Here is a 23,994-nt window from a genome sequence, read left to right as displayed (position 1 = left end):
TTCAAACCCAGCCTGGGCCAGCTAAAATCAATAATGATAACTGCAACAACAACAACAACAACAACAACAAAAATAGACAGGCATTGTGGTGGGCACCTAGTCCCAGCTACTCGGGAGGCTGAGGCAAGAGAATCGCTTAAGCCCAAGAGTGTGAGGTTGCTGTGAGCTGTGATGCCATAGCACTCTATCCAGGGTGACGTAGTGAGACTCTATCTCAAACAAACAAAAAAATTACATAATTAACAGTACTTTGTAAAGTACAAGGTGAAATGCAAAAATTAGTAAAAGGTGGGTTGTACGTAGCCTTTAAGGTAAAACACTTCCATGTATAAACCCACACATAAGGACGAGTAAACCTTCAAACCCTATCCAAGAAAAAACAAGGCAGGGTAAGTACCATAGCAATCTACCATATTATCTTCTACTTTAAAATTCTGGCCAGTCTTGGCAGTGTCTGTGGCTCAGTGAGTAGGGCGCCGGGCCCATATGCCGAGGGTGGCGGGTTCAAACCCAGCCCCGGCCAAACTGCAACAACAACAAAAAAAATAGCCAGGCATTGTGGCGGGCGCCTGTAGTCCCAGCTGCTTGGGAGGCTGAGCCAAGAGAATCGCATAAGCCCAAGAGTTAGGGGTTGCTGTGAGCTGTGTGATGCCACAGCACTCTACCCGAGGGTGGTACAGTGAGACTCTGTCTCTACAAAAAAAAAAAAAAAATTCCGGCCAGTCTGATTGGCTCACACCTGTAATCCTAGCACTTTGGGAGGCCAAGGCAGGAGGATCACTTGAGCCTTGGAGTTTAAAAGCAGCCCAGGTAACATAGTGAGACACTGTCCCTACAAAAAATAAAAAACTTAGCCGAGTGCATGCCTGTTGTCCTAGCTACTGGGGAGGCTGAAGCGGGAGGATCACAAGAGCCCAGGAGCTTAAATCAGGAGCGTACAGCTACAGTGAGCTATGACCATGATATTGTACTCCAGCCTGGGCAACAGAGCAAGACCCTGGCTCTAAAAAATAAAATTAAATAAAAATTTTTAACAAAAAAGTAACTCATACATGTCAAGTTCTATAGGAAAATTCAGAATGAAAAGTCTTCCCCCCTCCTACTACAACCCCCAAAACCCACCAGAAGAAAATTCAAGTCCTTAGAGCCATGCTTTTCATTTTTTTCACACAATTTAAGATGTTACTCTGCGCTGTATCGTCCATTTGACTTGATTCCCTATTGCTGGACATCTAGGCGGTTTCTCCAGTATTTGCTGTTACAACCAATGCTATACAAACTACGTTAGGTTTTTCTCTAGTTTTTGCTGTTATAATTTTTCTATTACAATTAAGGCTACACAAACCATCTTTATGCATGTATCTTAGCATAATTCCAGAACTCTTTATAAGGTAAATTCCTAGCAGAATTTCTAGGTCAAAACCATGTACCTTTTTACCTTACCATTTTTGCCAATATTCCGTCCCAAAACATAAATGTTTGCCAAAGTATGTTCTTAAAAACTGTATGTATGCTTACTGATTTTTTTTTTGAGTTTCATTGTGTCACCCTCGGTAGAGTGCCATGATGTCACAGCTCACAGCAACCTCAAACTCTTGGGCTTAAGAGATTCTCTTGCCTCAGCCTCCCAAGTAGCTGGGACTCCAGGCGCCCGCCACAATGCCTGGCTATTTTTGTTGTTGTTGTTACAGTTATCATTGTTGTTTAGCTGGCCCGGGCCAGGTTCAAACCCACAAGCCCCGTGCCCTACCCCCTGAGCGATGGGCGCTGAGCCATCACTAATCATTTTTTCATGTATGAACTGCCCCTTCACATCCACTGTCCTTTTTTATTGATGTCCTCTCACTGCAGGTCATTTGTCTTTTGACCTTATTTTCCTCTAAACAGAAGTTTGGGAAAATACATTGTCCAGTTCACCCTACGGCCTCTAGGTGTTGCACCCCACTTAAATCTCTTTCCTACCCATCACTCATGTTTTCCCACCGCCCCCCCAAAAAAATCATGCTACCACGTGGCTCCAAATCAGGAAGTCTCACTTCTCCATTCAAAGCTTCCAACCATCTTTCTTAGTACCCTATTCTTAAAATATGAACAGTCGACCAACTCTCACAAGATTCTGAGCCAATGTTCTGAGCAGGTTCCATATCCACAGATTCAACCAACCACAAATTGAAAATATTCAGAAAAAAAAAGAATGGTTGTGTCTACAATGAACATGTACAGACTTTCCTTGCCATTATTCCCTAGAGTATAACAACTATGTATATAGTATTTATATTGTATTAGGTGTAAGTAATCTAGAGATGATCTAAGGTATACAGGAGGATGTGTGTAGGTTATATGCAAATACTACACCATTTTATAATAGGGACTTGAGTATTCACAGATTTTGATATTTATGAGAGTACTGGAACCAATCCCCCCTGGATACAGAGGGACAACTATATGTAAGGAACAGATAGGTTTACTTAAATGTACACCCGTACATTTGATGTAAAACTCTGTAAAAAGGTAGGAAGATAAAATCAAGGAAATCTCCCAGTAAGCAGAGAAAAGATGAGAATGCTAAACAGCTGATCCAAAGAGTCTAGTTTTTGAATAGTAACACTTGCAGATAGAGAAAAAAGTATGTTGGCTCAGGCAGCGCCTGTGGTTCAGCGGGTAGGGCACTGGCCCCATATACCGAGCGTGGCAGGTTCAAACCCAGCCCCAGCCAAACCGCAACAAAAAATAGCCGGGTGTTGTGATGGGTGCCTCCTGTGATACCAGCTACTTGGGAAAAAACAAAGAGAAATCTTAAAGGTAACGTAATTTGCCCACAATGGACTAATGGGTTGAATCAGGACTCTAAAACACAGCACTGAGGGCCATAGAGCCTATGCTTTTTAATGACCTAGCATTCTGCCTATTCAAATTGAGAATCCACTAGAAAACCTAAGTCATACAATGGTGGACTGGCAGCATTACCTCCACGGTACATGTATCATGCATATAGACAGCTCAGGAAAGGCAGGCACATGGCCTACTATACAAAACAGCCACAGAGAAATGCGTGGCTTGGCCCATGGAAATAGATCAAATCCTTTAATGAATAACATGTATAACATCAGACAAAAGTAACCCTAGAAGGAACTATTATATACAGAGTTGTTCTTATTTTAAAATAATAGCATAAACCAATGAAAAAACAACCAATTAAGAGTTATCAGGGATGAACAGTAAAAATTAGATATTTTACCTCTCAACTAAATAAATGTTTAATCAAATAGGAACACTCAAGGTGCATGTAACTTTTTTATTGAGGCACAACAAGGCATCATAACTTGCCTGAACTTGAGGCAGTCAGTTTAGTAAGCTGAACGTTAATACAGTTAAGGATTAAGTGCAAACAATATACATTCACAGCTTGACTAGCAAGGCTACATCACAATTTATAAAGTGCCAGATTAGTGCTAATTGTCATTCAGCTTGAAATTTTTCACCTTGGGGAGGAAAACAAAAAAGTAAGGACCTCCTCCTTCCTCTAGGAATGAAAATATTTTCCTAAACCAATCAGTCCCCAGGGCAAGGACTACTTTTCCTTTAATCCCACTAATTAGAACACTATCCTTTGAGCGTCAATTCTGTACTGACTTTCAATCTTGATAAAGAAGATAGCCTGAAAATGTAGAATACTTCCAACTACTTCCATAAATTGCTCCTCTGTGCAAACGTAACCATATCTGGTCTCCCTGGAAGAGCTGAAGAATTGCATGATTGCTAGCGGTTTCATGGTCTGGAGCACCATCATTGGCGTAGGCTGACACCAAGACTTCTTCATTCTTCATGAGGTTGACATACAGTGGCACATTCACAGCCAGCTTTAGCATGTGAAAAATGAAAACGTAAGTGCCGTTCACTGGGCAATTAAATCTACCAAGCTGAAGATCAAAAGTTTCTCCTAAATTGTTCAGAAGAAGATCAAACACAATAGGTTGGTCTAAAGTTCCAGGGGCCAGATTAGAGGTTCTGGCTGCTGAGAAGGCAACTCGCATCTGCTGAGGCAGGGGGTAGACGTGGACTGGCAGTACGGTGGCTGCTGGATTTGTCACTGGCACGTCCACGGGGGTCATGCTACGGGAGTCTCCTTGTCCAGAGTCACCACTGTTAAAGGTTTCGTTGTCTCTTTCTGGGCTGCTCACCTGAGAAGAATCACTCCACCCTGCTGTTTTATTAGCAACAGTGAGTTTCTCATAATGAAGTAGTTAGCTTTGAACACAATATTTAACATTAGTCGGCTACTGAAACATAGATAAAGACACATTTTATAGTAAATTCCAAAACAAAAGCAATACCGTAAAGCTGGATTATACTTTTCTAGATTTTTCTGGCAATAGGCTTTTATAATACTATTTTAAAGCCAGAAGGGTCTAAGATAATCTTACCTATTTGCCTGTTTTTTAAGATTAAGAAAATGTACCCCTCTCCCCAAAAGGCTGGAAACTAAAACTAATGAAAGTTACTGAAGTCCAAAACTCACGTCTGAACACTTTCAACTTCTTTATCTTTTCCCCATAATTCTCACTCAATTTCTCAGTGATCAATCTTCTACAAAGCAGCTAATGTAGAAGGACTCAAGAAAACTGAGATTACACAAAAGAACCGACTTTTAGAAGTACTAGCCACTAGCCATTCAGAGATATATTGATAGGGCACTGAGTCCCATGATGAATCCTTGTTTATTTCCAAGTTAATGTAATATCATAAAATGTTCCCGTGTTAAGTGCTGTATAAAACCACAGCTCAGCTATCAGGGAAAGGCAGTGTGCATACTGGCTACTTTCTCAAAAGGAAGAGATAGCGTTTCCTTAACAAAATAAGTTCAGTAATTTTTTATTTTCTCAGATACACCCTATCTTTCAATAGTCCTACCACATTTTAAAAAGTGTTATAAGTATCTTGTTTTTCTTTCAAGTCATTACATCCTGACTGTTGCTTATTTGACTCTATCAAGGTAGTGACACTGGAGTCGTCTGAAGTACCCGTTATTATAAAAACCATCATCCTGAAACATGACACGGAACTATCTGAAGTCAGCACAGTGAATGTGTAAGGCTGACTATGCTCTAGGGTCAGGTGGATTTGTTTTTAAACATACACTTTTAATCAAAGTGACAACGGGTTTCCGTGGCCTTTCCAGTAGTCTAATTTCTCCCTTAGTACTTTAGGACAATAGTCGAACAAACTGAAAAACCTCAGTAAAATAAATGCTGAAAGCAACGTGCCATGGGGAGATCTCAACAGAGGATGCAGAAAGCATTTCAGTTATGTTCTGGGTAAATAAACTACTCAGTTAATTACCCTTACCTCTTGAATTTGCTCTTGGACCACCAGATGTCCCTCCTCGCTTGTAACACTGCTGGAAATTGTCCTAAAATGAACACATAATATTTACCTTGGCACCAAAAACGCAGGACTGTAATTAGTTATTATACAGGATTACTGGCTAATGAATCCATAAGATTAAAGTCTTCTTAGTTCTTTATCTGGCCTTCCCCAGCAACCAGAGGCTCAGATGTTTCCAAACACCAAGATAAACAAAGTAAGGGCAACAGTGCCAAAAGTTGCTTCATCTGTTAATTAATCTCATCAATTAGATATGTTAATACATGCAAAAACAAAACAGCATTTAAAGAACACAAGGTACAATGCTAGGTAATAAGGGAAACTTTTTTTTTTGAGACATAGTCTGTGTCACTCCGGCTGCAGTGCCGTGGTGTCATAGCTCACAGCCACCTCAAACTCTTGGGCTCAAGCCATCCCCTTGCCAGGCGCCCACCACACCACCTGGCTTGTTTTCCTATTTTTAGTAGAGACGGTGTCTTGCTCTTGCTCAGGTTAGTCTTGAACTCCTAAGCTCTGGAAATCCACCCACCTTAGCCTCCCACAGTGCTGGGATTACAGGAGTAAGCCATCACACCCAGCAAGGGAAATTTTAAAAGGTGGCATGGTCTTCTATCCCTCCTCTCAGTATAAAAGGACATAGTAAAGAACAAAATTTTTCAATCTTGCTCTATTTATAAAGCAAACTGGGAAGCCCAATCCAAACAGGAGAACTGATGAGCTTAATACTGTATAAATGTATTTATTGCCTAGAAATGGGATCCAATATATTATGAAAGATGTTCAAGAGGCAGATCTTCGAAGTGACTACCGCATATAAAGGGTGTCAGCCTCCATACAACCCAAGAAAAGAATAGTCAGTGGTGTGATTAAATTACACCATATGAAATAAAAAATTTAAACAGGAAAATTTAAACAGGAATAGTCAGTGATGTGATTAAATTACACCATATGAAATGTATGAAATAAAAAATTTAAACAGGAAAAGAAGGTGTGCAATAAAAACAATATTCTCCTGCTCTAGACTCCTGGTCCCCTTTGCACTATCATCAATTTCTTGTTACCTTAGTAAGAAATTCAAAGCCGCACACAAAAATACTAGAATATCCGTATTAAAAATAGATCATTCTCTCCCTTATGTCTAATTAATCAACATCCTTCCCTCATACACATACCCTGCGGATCACGGCCCATATGTGCCTGGTTGACACACCTGTCACAGTATTGCTATGCCGAGCACTTAGTTCATTCAGTCTTTAGACTATCTCATGAAGAAACCCTCACTACCTCTCAGAGTTGGATGAATAACAGAGGATGAACTAGAGCTTGGGAAGTTTAAGTAACATACCCAAGGTCCTACAGCAAGAGCGTGATGAAATCAAGGGTCAGAACCAACGTATTTAGATTCTAAAGTGTTTTTTTCACCCTTTTTCAAATATTGCCTCTGTGAAGACATCTATCCTACCTCACATAACTATAAACTCTTCAAGTATAGTTAGTCTGTATTACCAGGAGAACTCAGTATGGTACCACGTACATATGTAAAGACCTATAGAACTTCAAGGTTGAAAATACTGATGGACTATAAATTCTTATCTGTATACGACCAATGACAGGAAATCATTCCAAGGTTTGTGAAAGCTGAATGTCTAGCACCTTATCGGTCCTTTTATGCTGGAATACAGGTGAGGCTGATAAAGGATGGTGGAAAGGCACTGAGGTAATCGGCCTTTTATCATATGTAGTAAAGAAAATCTGTTGAGCTATTCAAATCAGAATAAACAAAAAGTAAACTTACAAAAAAGGGCTTTGCTACACTTGATATTCAAGCAAGCTAAATTGAAGGCAACAAAGTAAAGTTAAAATTAGGGCTCTGAAGTTAAGAAAGTGACATTCTAATCCCAGCTCTCATATTTACTTGCTGAGTGACCTTACACAGGTTATTTAACCTCTAAACCCCAGATTCTCTTGTAAGGTGGAAGAACAAATGAGTTAATGTAAACAACATGATAGGTAATGTTGTTAACACCTTCTAACTTCCCCATAACTGGGAGTTGTCATTCAACTTGGGTAAATGGAAAACCTTCCAAGTCAACTCTCCAGAGGACTCACAAGTAGTTCTAAAGCTAAGAGTGCACTTCTGCAAAATAAATTCTGACTCTGCTATAGTTAATCACTACCTTACCAACAACTCTACCACTATTTAACTAGGACAGCTATCCCTACTTACCCTTTGGGAATAAGGTGCTCCAGGATACTCTCTAGCTTGGAACTGCAGCTGGCTATAATTTCCACTGGAAATTGAAGGAAGTCCTCTGTAAGTATCAAAACCTAATAAACAAACAACTTACATAAAATTATGGGCAAAAAATTCATACTAAACTTTTAAATGGTCTAATTCTTTATCACATTTAAAATTAAATTGACCCAATAAGGCCATCATTAGATTTATACCTTCTTTAAGCAAATTCTAATATGGCTTCCGTGATAAAACATACATTTATGAAATATTGACTTTGAATAAGCCTGGTCAAGAAATTTACTACTGCTGGAATACAGGTGAGGTTGATAAAGGGTGGGGGTAGGGCAATGAGGTAATTAAGGGCTCAGTCTACAGCAAGGGTGTCCAACCCATGGCCTCCCAGCCACCTGTGAATTATGTGAGGATGTTTTTGCTTATCTGTGGTGGCACATATCATGAAAATCATGCACAAACTTTTTTTTACTCATCAGCTTTCATTAGTGCTTGTGTATTTAATGTGTGGCCTCAGACAATTCTTCTTCTTCCAATGTGGTGCAGAGAAGCCAAAAGGTTGAACACCAATGGCCTGCTACAGTATTTTTGCTGATACCAAGCAGCACTAGAATACTTGCAACAATATGCTAAGAGAATATCACTATGGTAGTCTCCAAATCTGTGCTCTTCTCTGTGGTACATATAGTCTGATAGACTACACGATGGGCTCTAATTATGACATACTTTTAGCAGAGTTAAGTCAATTAAACAAAAGACAGACATTATTCAAATACAGTAATCATCCTTTGAAAAACAAGATGGTCAACCTTTCTACTTCAGTAAGTCACCAGATCACTCTGCTTTTCATTTAGAAAGTTAATTTCTCTGTTCCAGAGAATAGGTATATTAAAAATACTCTATTATCCACAAATAGGGAATTCTCCACTACGTTATAAATGGCAATGACAAAAGGAAAACAAGGTAATGTACAAATGGTTTGAGTCAAATAAGTATACAGACAAAATAATTCAGTATAATTAAGTTTTATTCAAAGCATACCTTTATAACCACCAGGGGACCGATAGGAATTGGTCAGTAATCTCCCACCACGAGTACATCCTCTAACAGCTCCCCGACTATTGACAAATGGCTGTGTAGGTCTGGGAAATACATTTGTCTGTGCTGGGTAAAAGGCAAGGCTACCATTGCTTACTTGAATAGTTCCATCAGGATGAAAATTTGCTGCATAAGGAAATAGTTTCAGAATCCAAGAGTTAAATGGTAATAAAGGTTTAGTATTCCTTATACTCAGAAGTCAATATATTTAAAAAATTATATAAAATCTTCTTTTTAAAATAAACATGATATATATGTCCATATATCTTTCACATACATACTAACTCATATATAATTCATATCTATGTTTGTTTGTATGTATATATACATATATGTATATATGAATAGAATAGTATTCAGCCTGAAAAAGGAAATTTTGATAGATGCTACAACATGGGTTAACCTGGAAGACATTATGCTAAGTGAAATAAGCCAGTTCCAAAATGACTTTGTATGATACCACTTATATTAGGGACCAAGAGTAGTTAATGTCAGAGTCAGAAAGTAGAACGATGGTTGCCAGGGAGTGGAGGGAGAAAAGGGGAAATTTGGGTTAAATGATTACAGAGTTTCACTGGGAAAGATAAAAAGATGGTGGTGGTAACTGCACAATAACCTGGATGTTACTTGACCCAACGATCCCATTTATCTCTGGTCAAGAGACATATGAACCTTCTCTAAAGAAGACAGACAAATGGCTAAAACAAACATGAAAAAATGCTCATCATCCCTAATCATCAGAGAAATGCAAATCAAACCAACCCTGAGATATCACCTAAAGCCAGTGAGAACGGCCCATGTCACAAAGTCTCAAAGATGCAGTTGCCGGCGTGGATGCGGAGAGAAGGGAACAGTTTTACACTGCTGATGGAACTGCAAAGTAATACAACCTTTTGGGAAGGAAGTATGGAAAATCTTCAAAGAACTCAAATTAGACCTTCCATTTGATCCTGCAATCCCACTAGCAGGCATTTGCCCAGAAGAAAAAAAAAATCATTTTATCATAAGGACATTTGCACTAGACTGTTTATCGCAGATCAATCTACAATCACCAAAACGTGGAAACAGCCTAAATGCCCACCAACCCAGGAATGGACAAACAAGCTGTGGTATATGTACACCATGGAATACTATTCAGCCATTAAAAGAGATGGAGACTTTACATCTTTCATATTAACGTGGATTGAGGTGGAAACATTCTTCTTAGTAAAGCATCACAAGAACTGAGAAGCAAGAATCCCATGTACTCAATTCTAATATGAAGGCAGTAGCTGTTCTAATACAGCGGTTTTCAACCTGTAGGTCGTGACCCAGAGGAACTGTATTAAAGGGCCACGGCATTAGGAAGGTTGAGAACCACTGTTCTAATACAAGGTGGGAGGTAAGGGAATGAGGGAGAGGGGAGAGAGGGGGGTTGGCAGGGTCACGGTGTATGGCATACGTCTTGGGGGCAGGACACAATTATAAGAGGGACTTTAACAAATGCAATGAGTGTAACCTAATTCTTGGTACCCTCAATGAATCCCAAACAAAAAAAAAGAGAGAAAAAAAACAATCTGGATGTTACTTAATGCCACAAAACTGTATACTTAAAATGATTAAAGGTAATTGTCATACTATGTATATTTTAACACAATTTTTAAAAACAGGCTCAATATTCCAGATAAGGGATTAAAATAAAATGAATTCAGCATAACTGAAAAGGCATGTGACAAAAGTGTCTTTACGGCAATTATCTGCCTGATCTTTCAACAGTATAGGTGACAACACAATCAGGTCCCTTGGGGCTAGGTCCAGAGATTGACAGCTACCTTTTCATCATTTGATTAACCAGATAGCTAGAATCATCAATTCATTTGCTCAGACTTAAGTTTTAGAAAACTCGATAGGGGATTGGAAATACTGACACTAGAAATTCACATACGAGTGCTTCTTTGTTGCCCCAGGTAGAGTGCTTTGGCATCACAGCACACAGTAACCTCAAACTCTTGGGCTTGAGCAATCCTCTTGCCTTAGCTTCCCAAGTAGCTGGGACTACAGGCACCAACCACAATGCCCAGCTAGTTTTTCTATTTTAGTAGAGATGGGGTCTTGCTCTTGCTCAGGCTGGTCTTGAACTCCTGAGATCAAGCAATCCACCTGCCTTGACCTCCCAGAGTACTAGGATTAGTACTAAGTGTGAGCCACCACTCCCGGCTGCATACAAGTGCTTCTTAAATGAAGAATAACAAAGGTGCCTATTCATTCATGACTTAGAACACCATGTAAGATCAAAACAGCCTCCCGCCTCTAAGCGAACAGTACAATAAGCATACTAAGTTATATCTTCACATTAATCGACATTTTATCACGAGAGGGAAGGAAAAAGGGCAGGTAACTATTTGTGCTAAAAGGATTAACAAAATGGTTCATAGAAGCAGCAAGTTAGCACCTATATTCCTCAATTACTGCTCACGGAAATCAAAGCCATTAGATTTAAAAATACAAGCGTACTTCAAGGTTAAATCAGCCATCTAAGTTCCACCTCCATAAAAATTAAAACGTAGGGCAGCGCCTGTGGCTCAAAGGAGTAGGGCACTGGCCCCATATGCTGGAGGTGGTGGGTTCAACCCAGCCCCAGCCCAAAAAACTGCAAAAATAAATAATAAAAACAATTAAATAATATTAAAAAAAAAATTAAAACGTAAACTTAGCTGAAGAGAGGAAAAAGCATTAGTGTTTCTCAACACTTGAGGACTGCGTTAGAGAAATGATGCTTCTTAATCAGGAAAGAATTTCTAAAATGTCACCACAGACCTACTTTCCACTACATTAGCTGTCATCTAAGTCGTCAAAATATCATATGCAAAGATCTTACCCGTCTCTTGGGAAAGGACAGTTTGTTCTACGTGAATAGCTGGCAGTTGGCACTGGGGTGGTGTTTGTGTACTTGCTGTGGTAAAACTTTGATTGTAGCCAGGTGTATATGGGGAGTCTTTTATTTCTTGTTCTTTCCGTGGAGGCAGAGGTGCGTTAACATTAAATACCTTAAAAGACAGGGTACACTGAGTAATTTGTGTAGTTTCACAGACAATGCTTAAGGGTGGGACCCAGGAAAACTAACGACATTCGAGCCTTCTATTTGGTCTTGGTGGGCAACGGACCTGAATAGACATTTCTCCAAAAAAGATAAATGGCCAAGCAGCACATAAAAACATGCTTAAGAACATTAGTCATAAGGGAACTGTAAACCAAAACCACAGTAGGATGCCATTTCATACCTACTAGGACGTCTATTATCAAAAACACAGAAAATAAGTGCTGGCAAGGATGTGGAGAAACTGGAACCCTCGGCATTGCTGGTGGGAATGTAAAACAGTGCAGCCACTGTGGAAAACATGGTGGTTCCTCAAAAAGTTAAACACAGAATTACCATATAACCCACCACTTCCACTTCTGGGTATGTACTCAAAAGAACTCAAAGCAAAGACTCAAATGGATATTTGTATACCCGTGTTTATAGCACCATTATCCACGACAGACAAAAGGTAGAAATGACCCAAGTGATCCCTCAACACATGAATGGATAAATGAGGTACATGAGTTATTACTCGGTCATTAAAAAATCAAATTCTGATACGTGCTGTAACATGAATGAACCTTGAAAACATGCAAAGCACAATAAGCCAGATACAAAAGAACAAATATTGTATCACTCTGCTTACATGAGGTACCCAGAACAGGCAAATTCATAAAGACATAAAGCAGACATAAAGAGGTTGCCCGGGGCTGGGGGGGTGACGGGGGAGAAATAGGCAATTACTCTTTAATGGGTAAAGAATTTCTGTTTGGGATAATGAAAAAGTTCTAGAAATAGTGGTGATGGTTGCACATCATGAAAATACTTAATGCCACTGAATTATATACCTAAACCATGGCTAAATGGTAAATTTTGTGTTATGTATATTTTACTACAGTTAAAAAAAAAATAGCAACAACAAAAACCACTTTTATTTGATTCCTGATAGAATGTATACCCAGGAACAAAAGTTAGTCTTCCCAGCATTATGCTATCATCATAATGAGAATAAGAGTCATATAAAGGAAGAGGGTACTTTTTCAAAAACTAAAGATGAATAAAATAATGTACCACTTACTGAATTTTCACCATATGGCAGACAATGAATGATCTGTCCTGACCCTGGCCACAGTTTATAAAAGAGCTCCAGCTCCCTCATCCTGCTCTGGTTTTCCTCCCAACACATGACACTGATAGATGTACAGGTGTCTCTCCAGCCCTCCCACGTCAATAATAAAATGGAAGTTTCTTAAGCATACTTTTTTATTCCCATGGCTACAACCCCACTGATTAAGAGTCGTGCCCGGCTTCATAACCACCTCTTTAATGAATGAATGAATGAGAACCAATCTGAACTGGACAGGATTCAAACACAGAGAGTGAAGGCAGACTGGCATGAGCAAAAAAAAGTACTAGGACGAGAATGTATACAGGCGAGTTTGGGGGACCAGTCTGGCAGGTTATGCCAGACTTCAAAAGGCACTGAGTGCCAAGCAACAGATCGTTGTTTGCTCTGAGTTAGGCAAAAGAAAAAGTAAAACTGTCGTGGCAATATTGTGCAGAATGGACTGATGGGAAAGAGGGAAAGCACGGAAACTGAGACAGACTGTCTAGAACTGAGATATTCTACGAGATAGGTTAGTGAATTCAGGTATCTGAATTTAGCAGCCTATGTGCACTGATGGGCCTGCTGTCCACCACCACTGCACTAGCCCCACCCCACCACTGTCACTCTAAAGTACCTGGAGTGGGGCATTAAGCACCATCAGGAAAGGTATTTGTTGGCTCGCTAAGGTATTTCTACTCCTGAACAACTATTTTATACTAGTCTGTGTTTACAGAATAAACATACAAACCTAGCTATAGCATTTTTTAAAAACTTTAAACTACAATGTGTAGGAAAATACGTAATTCAAAACAACACACAATGGCTGGGCGTGGTGGCTCAAGCCAGAATCCCAACACTTTGGAAGGCCAAGTCAGGAGGACTCTTGAGGATAGGAGTTTTGAAATCAGCCTGGGTAACACAGCGAGCTCCCGCTCTACAAATTAAAAAAAAAAAAAGGAAGAAAGAAAGAAAAGAAATTAGCCAGCTGGTGGTATGTGCCTGTGGTCCTAGTTACTTTGGAGACTGAGGAAGGATCACATGAGCCCAGGAGCTTGAGGTTACAGGAGGCTATGATTGGGCCATGGTACTGTAGCTCAGGAACAGAGGAAGATCCTGCCTCAAAAAAACGAACAAACAAAATGCTACACAAATCAGAAAACAGTATGAGATCAGGATGAAACCAAATGCAAATTTCAACAATGACAGAACACCCAAACATGTGTCTTCTATTTCAGGATACTGATGTTATAGAATACCACTAGTATTGATATTAGTAACGGTTAGTATTAAGCTGCTGCTAAAAAATTACATTTCAGTATATATTTCACTTGTTTAGCAGGGGGCCTCAGCTTTACCTCCTGCTAATTTTCAAAGAAGGAATAATGCTCTGATAAAATACCTATTTAAAATCTTGAAGGTTGTGGATTTAATACTCTTCTGCCACAAACGATCTTTTCACTGACCAAATGTAAATTCTACCAGCCCAAATATTAGTTTCACAAAAGACAAACTGTGCATACTACCCAATATTTTGTGTAAGAGAAGCAAAGGCTTTTAACAGGAATAATGAACTACGATCACCATTCATGTTTCATACTCACTGTCTGCATGGCTTGAAAGGGCGCTGTGTTAATGGTTACTGAGCTACTACTCGCTGGAGGTGACTGGAAGCCCTGGTCAGAGCCCTTTGACATGGGAGGATTTGGAGAAGCTAGTGAAGACGGTTGCTTGCTTGGGGGAATTGCTGCCTGGGGAGGAGAAACGCAGCATCAGCCAACCAGCTGCCATGTAACAAGCAGTTAACTTACACTAAACCCCAAACTGGTGTAAGTCAGCAAGTTCTTTAGGATGACATTTGGACACAGGAATGCAAAAGAATAGCTTTTGCTTACAATTTCAAATCTCAGTTGCTGAGGATGCACACCAGTATTTGCTTTGCACAGCTTGCTGACTAAGTGAGAGAGTTTTACCGATAATCAGTCTAACAGATGAGGGGCTGAACTTTTTTTGAGCACCTAGTCTCAAAAACCCTGAAATGGTATTTTCTAATTAAGAATCTAGTATTATTCTAAATTTATACAATAGAATTGGGCATAAGAAAAACCTTAGGTTAGTTGCTTAGTAAGTGTTAATTTTTCTTTATTTTAAAGACTTTTTAGTGGCTTTCTGGCTGGGCACGCTGGCTCACGCCTGGAATACTAGCACTCTGAGAGGCCCGGGCAGGAGGACTGCTTGAGCTCAACAGTTCTAGGCTGGCCTGAGCAAGAACAAAACCACATCTCTACTTTAAAAAAAGAAAGAAAGAAAAATTAGCCAGGCATTGTGGTGGCCACCCGTATTCCCACTCAGGAGGCTGAGGCAGGAGGATCGCTTAAATCCACACATTTGAAGTTGCTGTGAGGTAGGCTGACACCACGGCACTCGAAGCTGGGGCAACAGGGTGAGACTATGTCTCAAAAATAAAACATAAATAAATAAATACTTATTAGTGGATTTCTAAGTCAGCTGCCTAAAAAGGAAAAATCAACCCTGATCTAATATAAGTAATCCTCATTTAAAGGAGCAAGAAATTTCTAGACATAAGAGATTATAAAGCCAAAGGTTTAAAAAAAATACCCAAGCCAATCGGTAACAATTACTTCTTCCTCATCTTTTTTTTTTTTTTTTTGGCCGGGGCTGGGTTTGAACCCGCCACCTCCGGCATATGGGACCGGCGCCCTACCCGCTGAGCCACAGGCGCCGCCCACTTCTTCCTCATCTTAATGAAGAACAAAGTAAGTTTAATTTAGACTAAGTCATCACCATATAAACTAATGATTATCTATATTTTCTTATATTCTAAAATGAATGCATATTCTTATGCAATTAATTATCCCCCCAAATAAAATGTAATAGTTGTTAAATCACCCCCCCCCCCAAATTCATCCTACTCTACTATGCCCAGCTTAAGGATTCACTCAAACTTAGAAAAACTGTAACTTAAGGGCGGTGCCTGTGGCTCAGTGAGTAGGGCGCCAGCCCCATATGCCGAGGGTGGCGGGTTCAAACCCAGCCCCGGCCAAACTGCAACTAAAAAATAGCCGGGTGTTGTGGCGGGCGCCTGTAGTCCCAGCTGCTCGGGAGGCTGAGGCAGGAGAATCGCCTAAGCCCAGGAGTTGGAGGTTGCCGTGAGCCGTGTGACGCCACGGCACTCTACCGAGGGCCATAAAGTGAGACTCTGTCTCTACAAAAAAAACTGTAACTTAGAATTAAAAGTACAAACACAATGCTGTTAAAATGACTCTGACTCGCAAAGGATGCTGTAACTCACTCCAGCCGAGTCGGTGCCAATATGAGCACTACAGAGCCACTGAGTCTTCAGTTACAGGAATAAAAAAAATTGTCTAAGAAGTCCCTCAGTGGGCATGCAGTGAAAAACGTGACATAATCTTACCTAACACACCTCAATCTTCTGACATGAAAAACTGACACACTTATTGAATCAGGTAAGGCAATACACAATAAATTGAGCTTTATTTAGACCACAACCTCTACAGAAGCAATACATTATACAGTTGTTAACATCATTCAGCTCATCATGCCCGTAATTCATAAGATAAGCCAGTTCTGCTATTGTTTAAGACAGAAAAGAAATTAAGACCATTGGTCTTTTATTACCTCAGCAGTCTCTGAGGTCATTAACTCGGTTTCAGATCCCGAAGACGCCTGATCAGTAGTAACCAAGCAAGCATTTGAGCTACAAGTAACTGGAGAAGACGCAGCCTAGACACAGGAACATACAAAATGTTGTAAGAGGCATATTTTGTTCATTTTATATTACCTGGGCCCAGAGCTCCCTAATGTTATTCTTACTGAATAGGCACCACCCAAACACTTTACGTATATTAATATATTTAATCCTAATAATCATCTTGTGAGGTCAGAATAACTATCGTCATCTTATGGACAAACAGGCAGAGGCAAAGAAAGGTTAAGTTATTTACCCAAGACCACACTAAAATTCAGTGGCAGAGCTGAAGCTCAAACCCAGGCAGTCTGCTCCACAGCCTTTCTAGCCCTGGTCACACCAACTACACCTCTAATCCCATCTTTGCTTTTGGAGATTCTTGGCTCCCGAAAGCTGAGGCTAAATTTTGAATCTGACACTAGACAGCAGCTCTGGGCACATCTGACACTGTAGGGACAGCTCTGCCCGAGACCGAGTAAGCTTTACTCCAAGTGCTTTACTCCAAGTAAAGCTTTACTTTCAGTGTCGTAAAGAGGTACGTTGAAGTATAAGTAAGAAGAATAAACACAAATCAAAATGGCACCAAAATTCTAAAGAAAAGTTAAAGCTGATGGCATATATAAAATAAAAATGGGGAGAAAGCAAAGTAGGAACTAAGGCTGTGACCAACTATATAACTAATAAAGGAGTGCCTAGGAAAGAATTCTGTGGTCCAACAAGCATTAGAATATAACAGAGAGACACCAGCAAAAATGTAGCGGTGGCAAGGTCTAAAGTGTCAGTGACTCTTTTAGATAATCCGTTTATCTAAATGCTTCTGTGTGATTCCCAGGAGCCAAAGAGTTGTAAAATAGGCGAGCCGTAAAGTAATGAGAAGTAACGTTATGTTTCAGTGACCTTGTTGAAAGAGCCATCAGGACATGCTGCTTCTTGGGGAGAGGGGGGGAATAAGTTTTAAAAAGATCTTAGGGAAAAAGATTTTTTAAATCCTTTAAACATTTTACATACCTAAATAAATAGGAATAATTCAGATCCAACCAAAATATTCGAACTATTATGAGATTAGAGTGTTTCTAAAACATTCTTTTGGCTTTCTCATTAAAATAATGAGACAACTGCCCAACAAAAGTGGGACCGGCTGTTGCTGGGACATCATCAACTGTGGCTAAGATTCACGGGTGCTAAGCAAAGGGGGCTCAGGCCACTCAACAGTTAACCTCTGAAAAGACTTGAATTTCAGTTAAAAGGCTCACTTCACAAAAAAAAGATAAAGACACAGAGTTCACGTTAGTATTTGTTTTGTTTTTTTTTTTTTTTTTTTTTTTTTGGAGACAGAGTCTCACTTTATGGCCCTCGGTAGAGTGCCATGGCCTCACACAGCTCACAGCAACCTCCAACTCCTGGGCTTAAGCGATTCTCTTGCCTCAGCCTCCCGATCACATTAGTATTTGTTTAGAAGTCACAGCAGTTCTTAGTTCCACATTATTGCTCTATAAGTGACCAGCTGCAAATAGTTTAGGTACTGGCAGAGTAAACAAGATCTCTGAAACCCATGTTCCAAAAATGGATATACAGATTCACAGGGGAATAGAGATACCTAGAAATACCCTTGAAAATTCTGCTCCAAGAGGTAGGTCTAAGGTGATACCTAGAAATATATATTTTTACGAACGTAAGCAAGGTTTCTGAGGCAGCCATTCCACAGGCCTACAGCAGTGAACTACTACACTAGACCAGGGGCTTTTCAGAAAAAAATTTAACTTGCCAATTGAAAGCCTTATATAGAACCTTACAAAGCTGGAACAGATAAAATGGAACTGTATTAGTTAAAGCGGAGAATGGATTGAGGGAGGTAGGGTGAATGAAACCCCACCAATGTACCCTGCTCAGTAATTACAATCTGAAAATTGAGCCACACCTCACCAAACTATACATAAACCACCATAAAATGGTACTTACTCAGTTTTTGGAAGAAAGGGCTACAACTGTTGAACTGGTCAAAATATTTAACATACTGTTAAAGCAGCTACTGTCAAGAAAATTACCATGAGGTTTTCAAAGAAACACTGAGAAATTTTGTTTTAAGGTAATGAACAGAAAATGAGTGAGCCTTGGGCTATTAATGGAACCACAACTAGCATTTAGAGACCTCAATGATCTAGTCCTATCATATCTCTAAGTGTATTCTGTGAAAGCTAGTTTCTCAAAATCATTATGTGTGGGGGGCGGGGGGAACTGCTTAACTATAGTGTAAAAAGAATTAGTTTCTTTCTTCAAATCCTTTACCATGCTGATAAGTGACTTGTAGCTCAACAGGAAAGTTCTATTCTTAAACAAGTTACCTCTGAAACCTTCAAGCTTGCTCTGTCTTTATTAAAGTCAGCTAACCTCTGTTATGATAATCATTTTTATCATAGTCATCAGTGAATCTTTTCAGGACAAGTTGCACTTTCACTAAGTGTGATCATTCTTCCCAAGCAAATGCTACTCTTCTCTGCGTAGCAAAGAAAAGTGAAAGATTTGGAGAAGTTACCTGTAATGGCTCTTGAAGAAAATCACTTTGACTGGACAGATTTTGTTCTGTAGATGCTGCAAAGAGTGAAACAAACAGAAAGCTATTAAGTGGGGGGAGAAAAGTTTATGCATACCAACTGGAAGGAGACTATTCACACTTTATCAAAAAAGCATTAGCTGGAAGGTCTGGGTCCCAAAGCCATCACGCTCTATCAGAGCTTTAAAAAGAAGTAAACTGTAGAAGATTAAAGAAGACTAGTCCCATTTGTGATATATAATGGTGTTTAAAGATTAAACAGGTAAAAGCAGAGTTTCAAGACTTCCAAAAGAGATAACTTGTAATAGTAATCTGAAAGCTAACCTGAATAGTAATTAACTGATAAACTTAAGTTTCATGAATTTCAAAGTAAATCTTAACTGGGCCATCTGTTTAGGTTTTTTCCTATGTACTGAGGGTGCAAAAAAATGTATATACATTTTAAGAAGGGAAAAAAACTATATTAAATTTGTAATACCTAAGTCGCATTTGACTTCTGTAATTACAATAATTAATTGTAATAATTACTACAATTAATAATCTTTCAATTATACAGTTTCAGTTTTGCCTCTTCTTGTTAACATCCATCACTGTGTTAACTACTCTCCATTTGTTCTTCTTACTTCACCTAGGAATTATTGCATAACCTTCGAGTTGGTGCATATCGCCCGCTACAGCTAGACAATGGCTGTATGTCATTTCTCATCTGAAAAGAATTAGCTTGGAGCAGAAAGCCTACATTTTGAAGCATGAGACCAGATCCAAATGTAGGCTCCATCACTAGTTACTGGGTTAATCCCTGTTCTACACATCACTGAGGCAGCCTCACTCACAGGATCCGAAAGCCTCAATACTAGATTTAGGATCCAAAGGGGTCAAGCAAGTACTAGTCAGAATTCATACAAAACCCAGCAAAAACAGCTACTGGGCATTTCTGTTCACCCATCCAGAGACTCTACAAAAAATGCAAACAGGCCAATTAAATACACTGATGTTCTAATGGTGATTTGCCCACACTACTCTGATAACAGGTGGCTATTACAGTTAGAATAAATTAACACAGAGACATAGTTTAACCTACAGGGTATCTAGAGTAAAATCATTTGTTTAAAAAATAAAAATCTCCACAGACCTAAAACTGTTCAAGTCTTCAGAAGGATTACATACCTACTGGGCTACCTGGAACAGCTGAAGGCGGTTGTGACGATGGAATTGCACTTGAAGGTTTGTCAAAATCCAGAATAGACTCCTAAAGATAAGATTTTTAAATAAATTATTCATGTTACACAGTTTATTACCTATAAATATGTAGCTAAAGCTATAGGTATTTAGCTAATAATGATCTCAAAATGTCTAAAACTTGGTCTTCATAGAAAAAGAAATTAAGAGTTAAAAATTAAAGGTAAAGTAACTGTCAAACCTTAAGGTTGTATCAGGTGTTAAAACTACTAACAGCAATTTGAAGGCCTAACTTGGAAAAGAAACTCCTGAGGTCTTAACCATTAATCCCAGTCATTCTTATATGAAGTCTTTTTTTTTTTTTTTTTTTTTTTGAGACAGTCTCACTCTATCACCCTGTGTAGAGTGCCATGGTGTCATAGCTCACACCAACCTCAAACTCTTGGGCTCACAAGGTCTTCTTGTCTCAGTTTGTTCTATTTTTAGTAGAGACACGTCTCACTCTTGCTCAAGCTGGTCTCGAACTCCTGAGCTCAGGTAAACCACCTGTCTCAGTCTCCTAGAGTACTAGGATTACACAGAATCCACACAAAAACCAGCAAAAACAGCTGGTACTCAACCAGTAAAAGTACATTTTCTCTCAGCCACTTGCTAGTTGATGCAGTTAGATACTCTCATGATGAGAAACCATTCTCTTCTATCTGCCTGTCTTAATTATCCCAGAAAAGTTCCCAATATTTTGCATACTTAAACTACATGCTCGCAGAGAGCAGTTTCTTTTGTTTATCTTCCGCTGATGTAGAGGGGTAGGCAATTCCTTCATTTTGCAAATAAGTGGAAGGTTGGAGGGTGATATAACTAGGTGGTTAGTAGTAGGACTGCGATTTAACCCAGGCCTAAATCCAAAGCTCAAGTTATTTTTACTAAACAAAAATTACTCAAATTCTGTTAAGGAGTCTATATGACACAATTAAACATACTGTATCACAAAATTTAGCAGTCAACTACTGATTTAACACAAGTTTACAATCTTCTGCAACTGCACTATAAATTTCATAAAGAAAAAGAATATCTGTTTTCTTTTTCTTTTTTTTTTTTTGCAGTTTTTGGCCAGGGCTGGGTTTGAACCCAACACCTCCAGCATATGGGGTCGGCGCCTACCCCTATGAGCCACAGGCGCCGCCCAGAATGTCTATTTTCTATGCACAATGGTACCTAGCAAAGTAAAAAGCAAACAGTAGTTGCTCACAGTCCAGGTGGAAACTACTGATGATCTAGTACAGTAATGATGCCCTGTTTCCCCGAAAAAAAAAAACAGTGTCTTATTTTAAGGTGTGCTCCCAAAGATGCGCTAGGTCTTATTTTCAGGGGACGTCTTATCTTTCCTATAAGTAGGTCTTATTTTCGGGGAAACAGGTTACTTGAGCAAGCTGAGCTTTTTACAGGTTTAATTCATTTTTTTATGCACAACAAACTTAGAAAGTAGGAACTATTATCCTCATTTTTCAAATAAAGAAAATGAGGCAGAGTTAAATAATGTAAACCCTCAGAGCTGGGAGGTAGCACAGCCAGAATTCCTACTCATTCTAGACACCAGAATTTATTCTGTTCTTAACAACAATTTCACGGTAATGCTTCAGATCAGAAGTTGGGAGCTCCATGAGCATCATTTAAAATTATTTTTTAAAACGACTCATACTTGCATAAAGTTACAAGTTCCTTGAATCTGGGTCATCAGATCCTGTAGTTTTTCTTTCCTCAATACTGGATCCTTCGGAAGGGTAGAGGAAGAACCTACAGGCTGATGCGTAGGCTTAGGCACCTACAAGATAAACCCATAATGTATAAGAGTAAAATTCAAATTCAATAACTTAATGCCAAAAACTTAGCTTATCACTACATTATAAGGAAATCAAAACAAACAGCAATGGTCCTTTATCAGATCTATCATAGGTGAAGGATTTCCACATAAGCACATATTCTAAATACTTTAAGCAAACTTCAGTTTTTCCTTCTTCACAACTTTTTTTTTTTTTTTTTGGCCGGGGCTAGGTTTGAACCCGCCACCTTCGGCATATGGGACCAGCGCCCTACTCCTTGAGCCACAGGCACCGCCCTTCCTTCTTCACAACTTTAATGGAAATCTAAAACCTAGAACATTCTCTTCTTAAAGACCCAGAATAACAAAACTTCCTAGTTCTAAGAGTGTTTCCATTTACAGACACCAGTTACCATATGTCTTCTATGATAAGATGCTACCAACCATGAGACACATCAAGGATTTATTTTTTTCCATTATTACTATCACATTCAATACCCATCCCATTTTAAAGCTGTATCTGATTTCAGAGATCAAGATGTAAGAACACATACACATACCACCATTATATTTTATTAAAAAGTAAGCAGACTCTGGGGAGCCTCATGTTTATAAAATGGTTAGCTCCCACGCCAGACTGTTTAAAATTGCTGCACACCCTGAATTAGACCTAATTTACAATTTACGGTGGCCAGCACGTCTGTCTCTACCAGCAACTCTTCTCCACCTTCTAACTCACTGAGAAATCATAAAGATTGATTGCCAAAAGCATCAGACAAAAGAAGAGTTAACAGACCCTAAGTGAATACATAAGGGTCTCTTTTAGGAGACAAGCATGAGCATCAATGATGAATTTTGTGTTATGTAGTCTTTGGCTTTGAACTCTCACTTTGCCTTTAGTATAGTCATGCTTCAGACAGCTGAGATTGCAAGAGAGAGAGAGAAAAATACTGTATTATGCAGACAAGTGTCCTCTCAGTCACTGAAAAGCACTACAACTTCAGTATAATGCTGTCTGTGCCATGAAAGCAAATTAAATATGAGTTTTGACTCTTCCAACTAAACAACCCTGATTTTAAGTCCTGGTCAAATACTATATCATCAATATTCTGGTATGCTAAAGGAATAGCATTGCTATACCCCTAGTAAATTTTAAAACGGGTTTTTAAAAATAGCTTGACTGAGGTATTAGATTTTTTTTTAAAATATAAGTTTCTCAAAATAGTTATAACATTACAATTATTGTTGTGTGCTAGCTGGTCAAAGAAATAAGGCTATCTGGCTCGGTGCCAGCCACATACACCAAGGGTGGAGGGTTCAAACCCAGCCCGGGTCAGCTAAACAACGACAACTGCAACAAAAAATAACATTGTGGCTGGTGCCTGTAGTCACAGCTACTCTGGAGGCTGAGGAAAGAGAATCGCTTAAGCCCAAGAGTTTGAGGTTGCTGTGAGCTGTGACACCACAGCACTCTACCAGGGTGACATAGTGAGACTCTGTCTCAAACAAACAAAAAGAAAGAAATAAGGCCATCAATCTCTGTACGGCCAAGAAGAAGCTAAAATTAACATTACTTCTTGAAAAGGAGGAGAAAGAAAAGCAAAAGAAAAATAAATCTAAAATTCTCTTCCCAAAAGATAGAATTGAGCTGGGTTACTTATAAAATGCAATACTTTGCTTTCCCCAAGCAAAAATGTTTATACTATCAGAGGACCAAAGATTTATCAGAAAGCCTTTGGCTGCACCTACAAAAAATGAAATAATGCCTTTTGCAGCAACATGGATGGAACTGGAGGCCATTATCCTAAGTGAAGGAAC

The 23,994-nt window shown here is 39.2% G+C and overlaps 1 protein-coding gene across 25 annotated transcripts in view; it reads right to left on the bottom strand.

The window, feature by feature from the left end:
- Nucleotides 1–3,281: 3,281 nt before the first annotated feature.
- CAPRIN2 (caprin family member 2) overlaps nucleotides 3,282–23,994 on the bottom strand; it is a 53,057-nt gene continuing 32,344 nt past the window's right edge. For 14 of the 25 annotated variants that reach the window (XM_053556440.1, XM_053556437.1, XM_053556442.1 and 11 more), the window contains 10 exons: nucleotides 22,057–22,179; nucleotides 20,346–20,427; nucleotides 19,161–19,216; nucleotides 16,558–16,662; nucleotides 14,502–14,648; nucleotides 11,592–11,760; nucleotides 8,678–8,860; nucleotides 7,613–7,713; nucleotides 5,347–5,410; nucleotides 3,282–4,204 (listed from right to left, as the gene is read on the bottom strand). In XM_053556440.1, the coding sequence (XP_053412415.1) occupies nucleotides 3,636–4,204; nucleotides 5,347–5,410; nucleotides 7,613–7,713; nucleotides 8,678–8,860; nucleotides 11,592–11,760; nucleotides 14,502–14,648; nucleotides 16,558–16,662; nucleotides 19,161–19,216; nucleotides 20,346–20,427; nucleotides 22,057–22,179 (1,599 nt within the window). In that variant the 3' untranslated portion in view covers nucleotides 3,282–3,635. Of the gene's footprint in view, nucleotides 4,249–5,346; nucleotides 5,411–7,612; nucleotides 7,714–8,677; nucleotides 8,861–11,591; nucleotides 11,761–14,501; nucleotides 14,649–16,557; nucleotides 16,663–19,160; nucleotides 19,217–20,345; nucleotides 20,428–22,056; nucleotides 22,180–23,994 lie in introns of all 25 variants that reach the window. The other 11 variants (XM_053556452.1, XM_053556451.1, XM_053556447.1 and 8 more) reach the window with 6 other exon arrangements.

This window comes from Nycticebus coucang, chromosome 12, assembly GCF_027406575.1.
Source record: "Nycticebus coucang isolate mNycCou1 chromosome 12, mNycCou1.pri, whole genome shotgun sequence".
NCBI lineage: Eukaryota > Metazoa > Chordata > Mammalia > Primates > Lorisidae > Nycticebus > Nycticebus coucang.
Note: the sequence above shows the minus strand (reverse complement) of the source record. Positions and strands in the feature narration are given on the sequence as shown.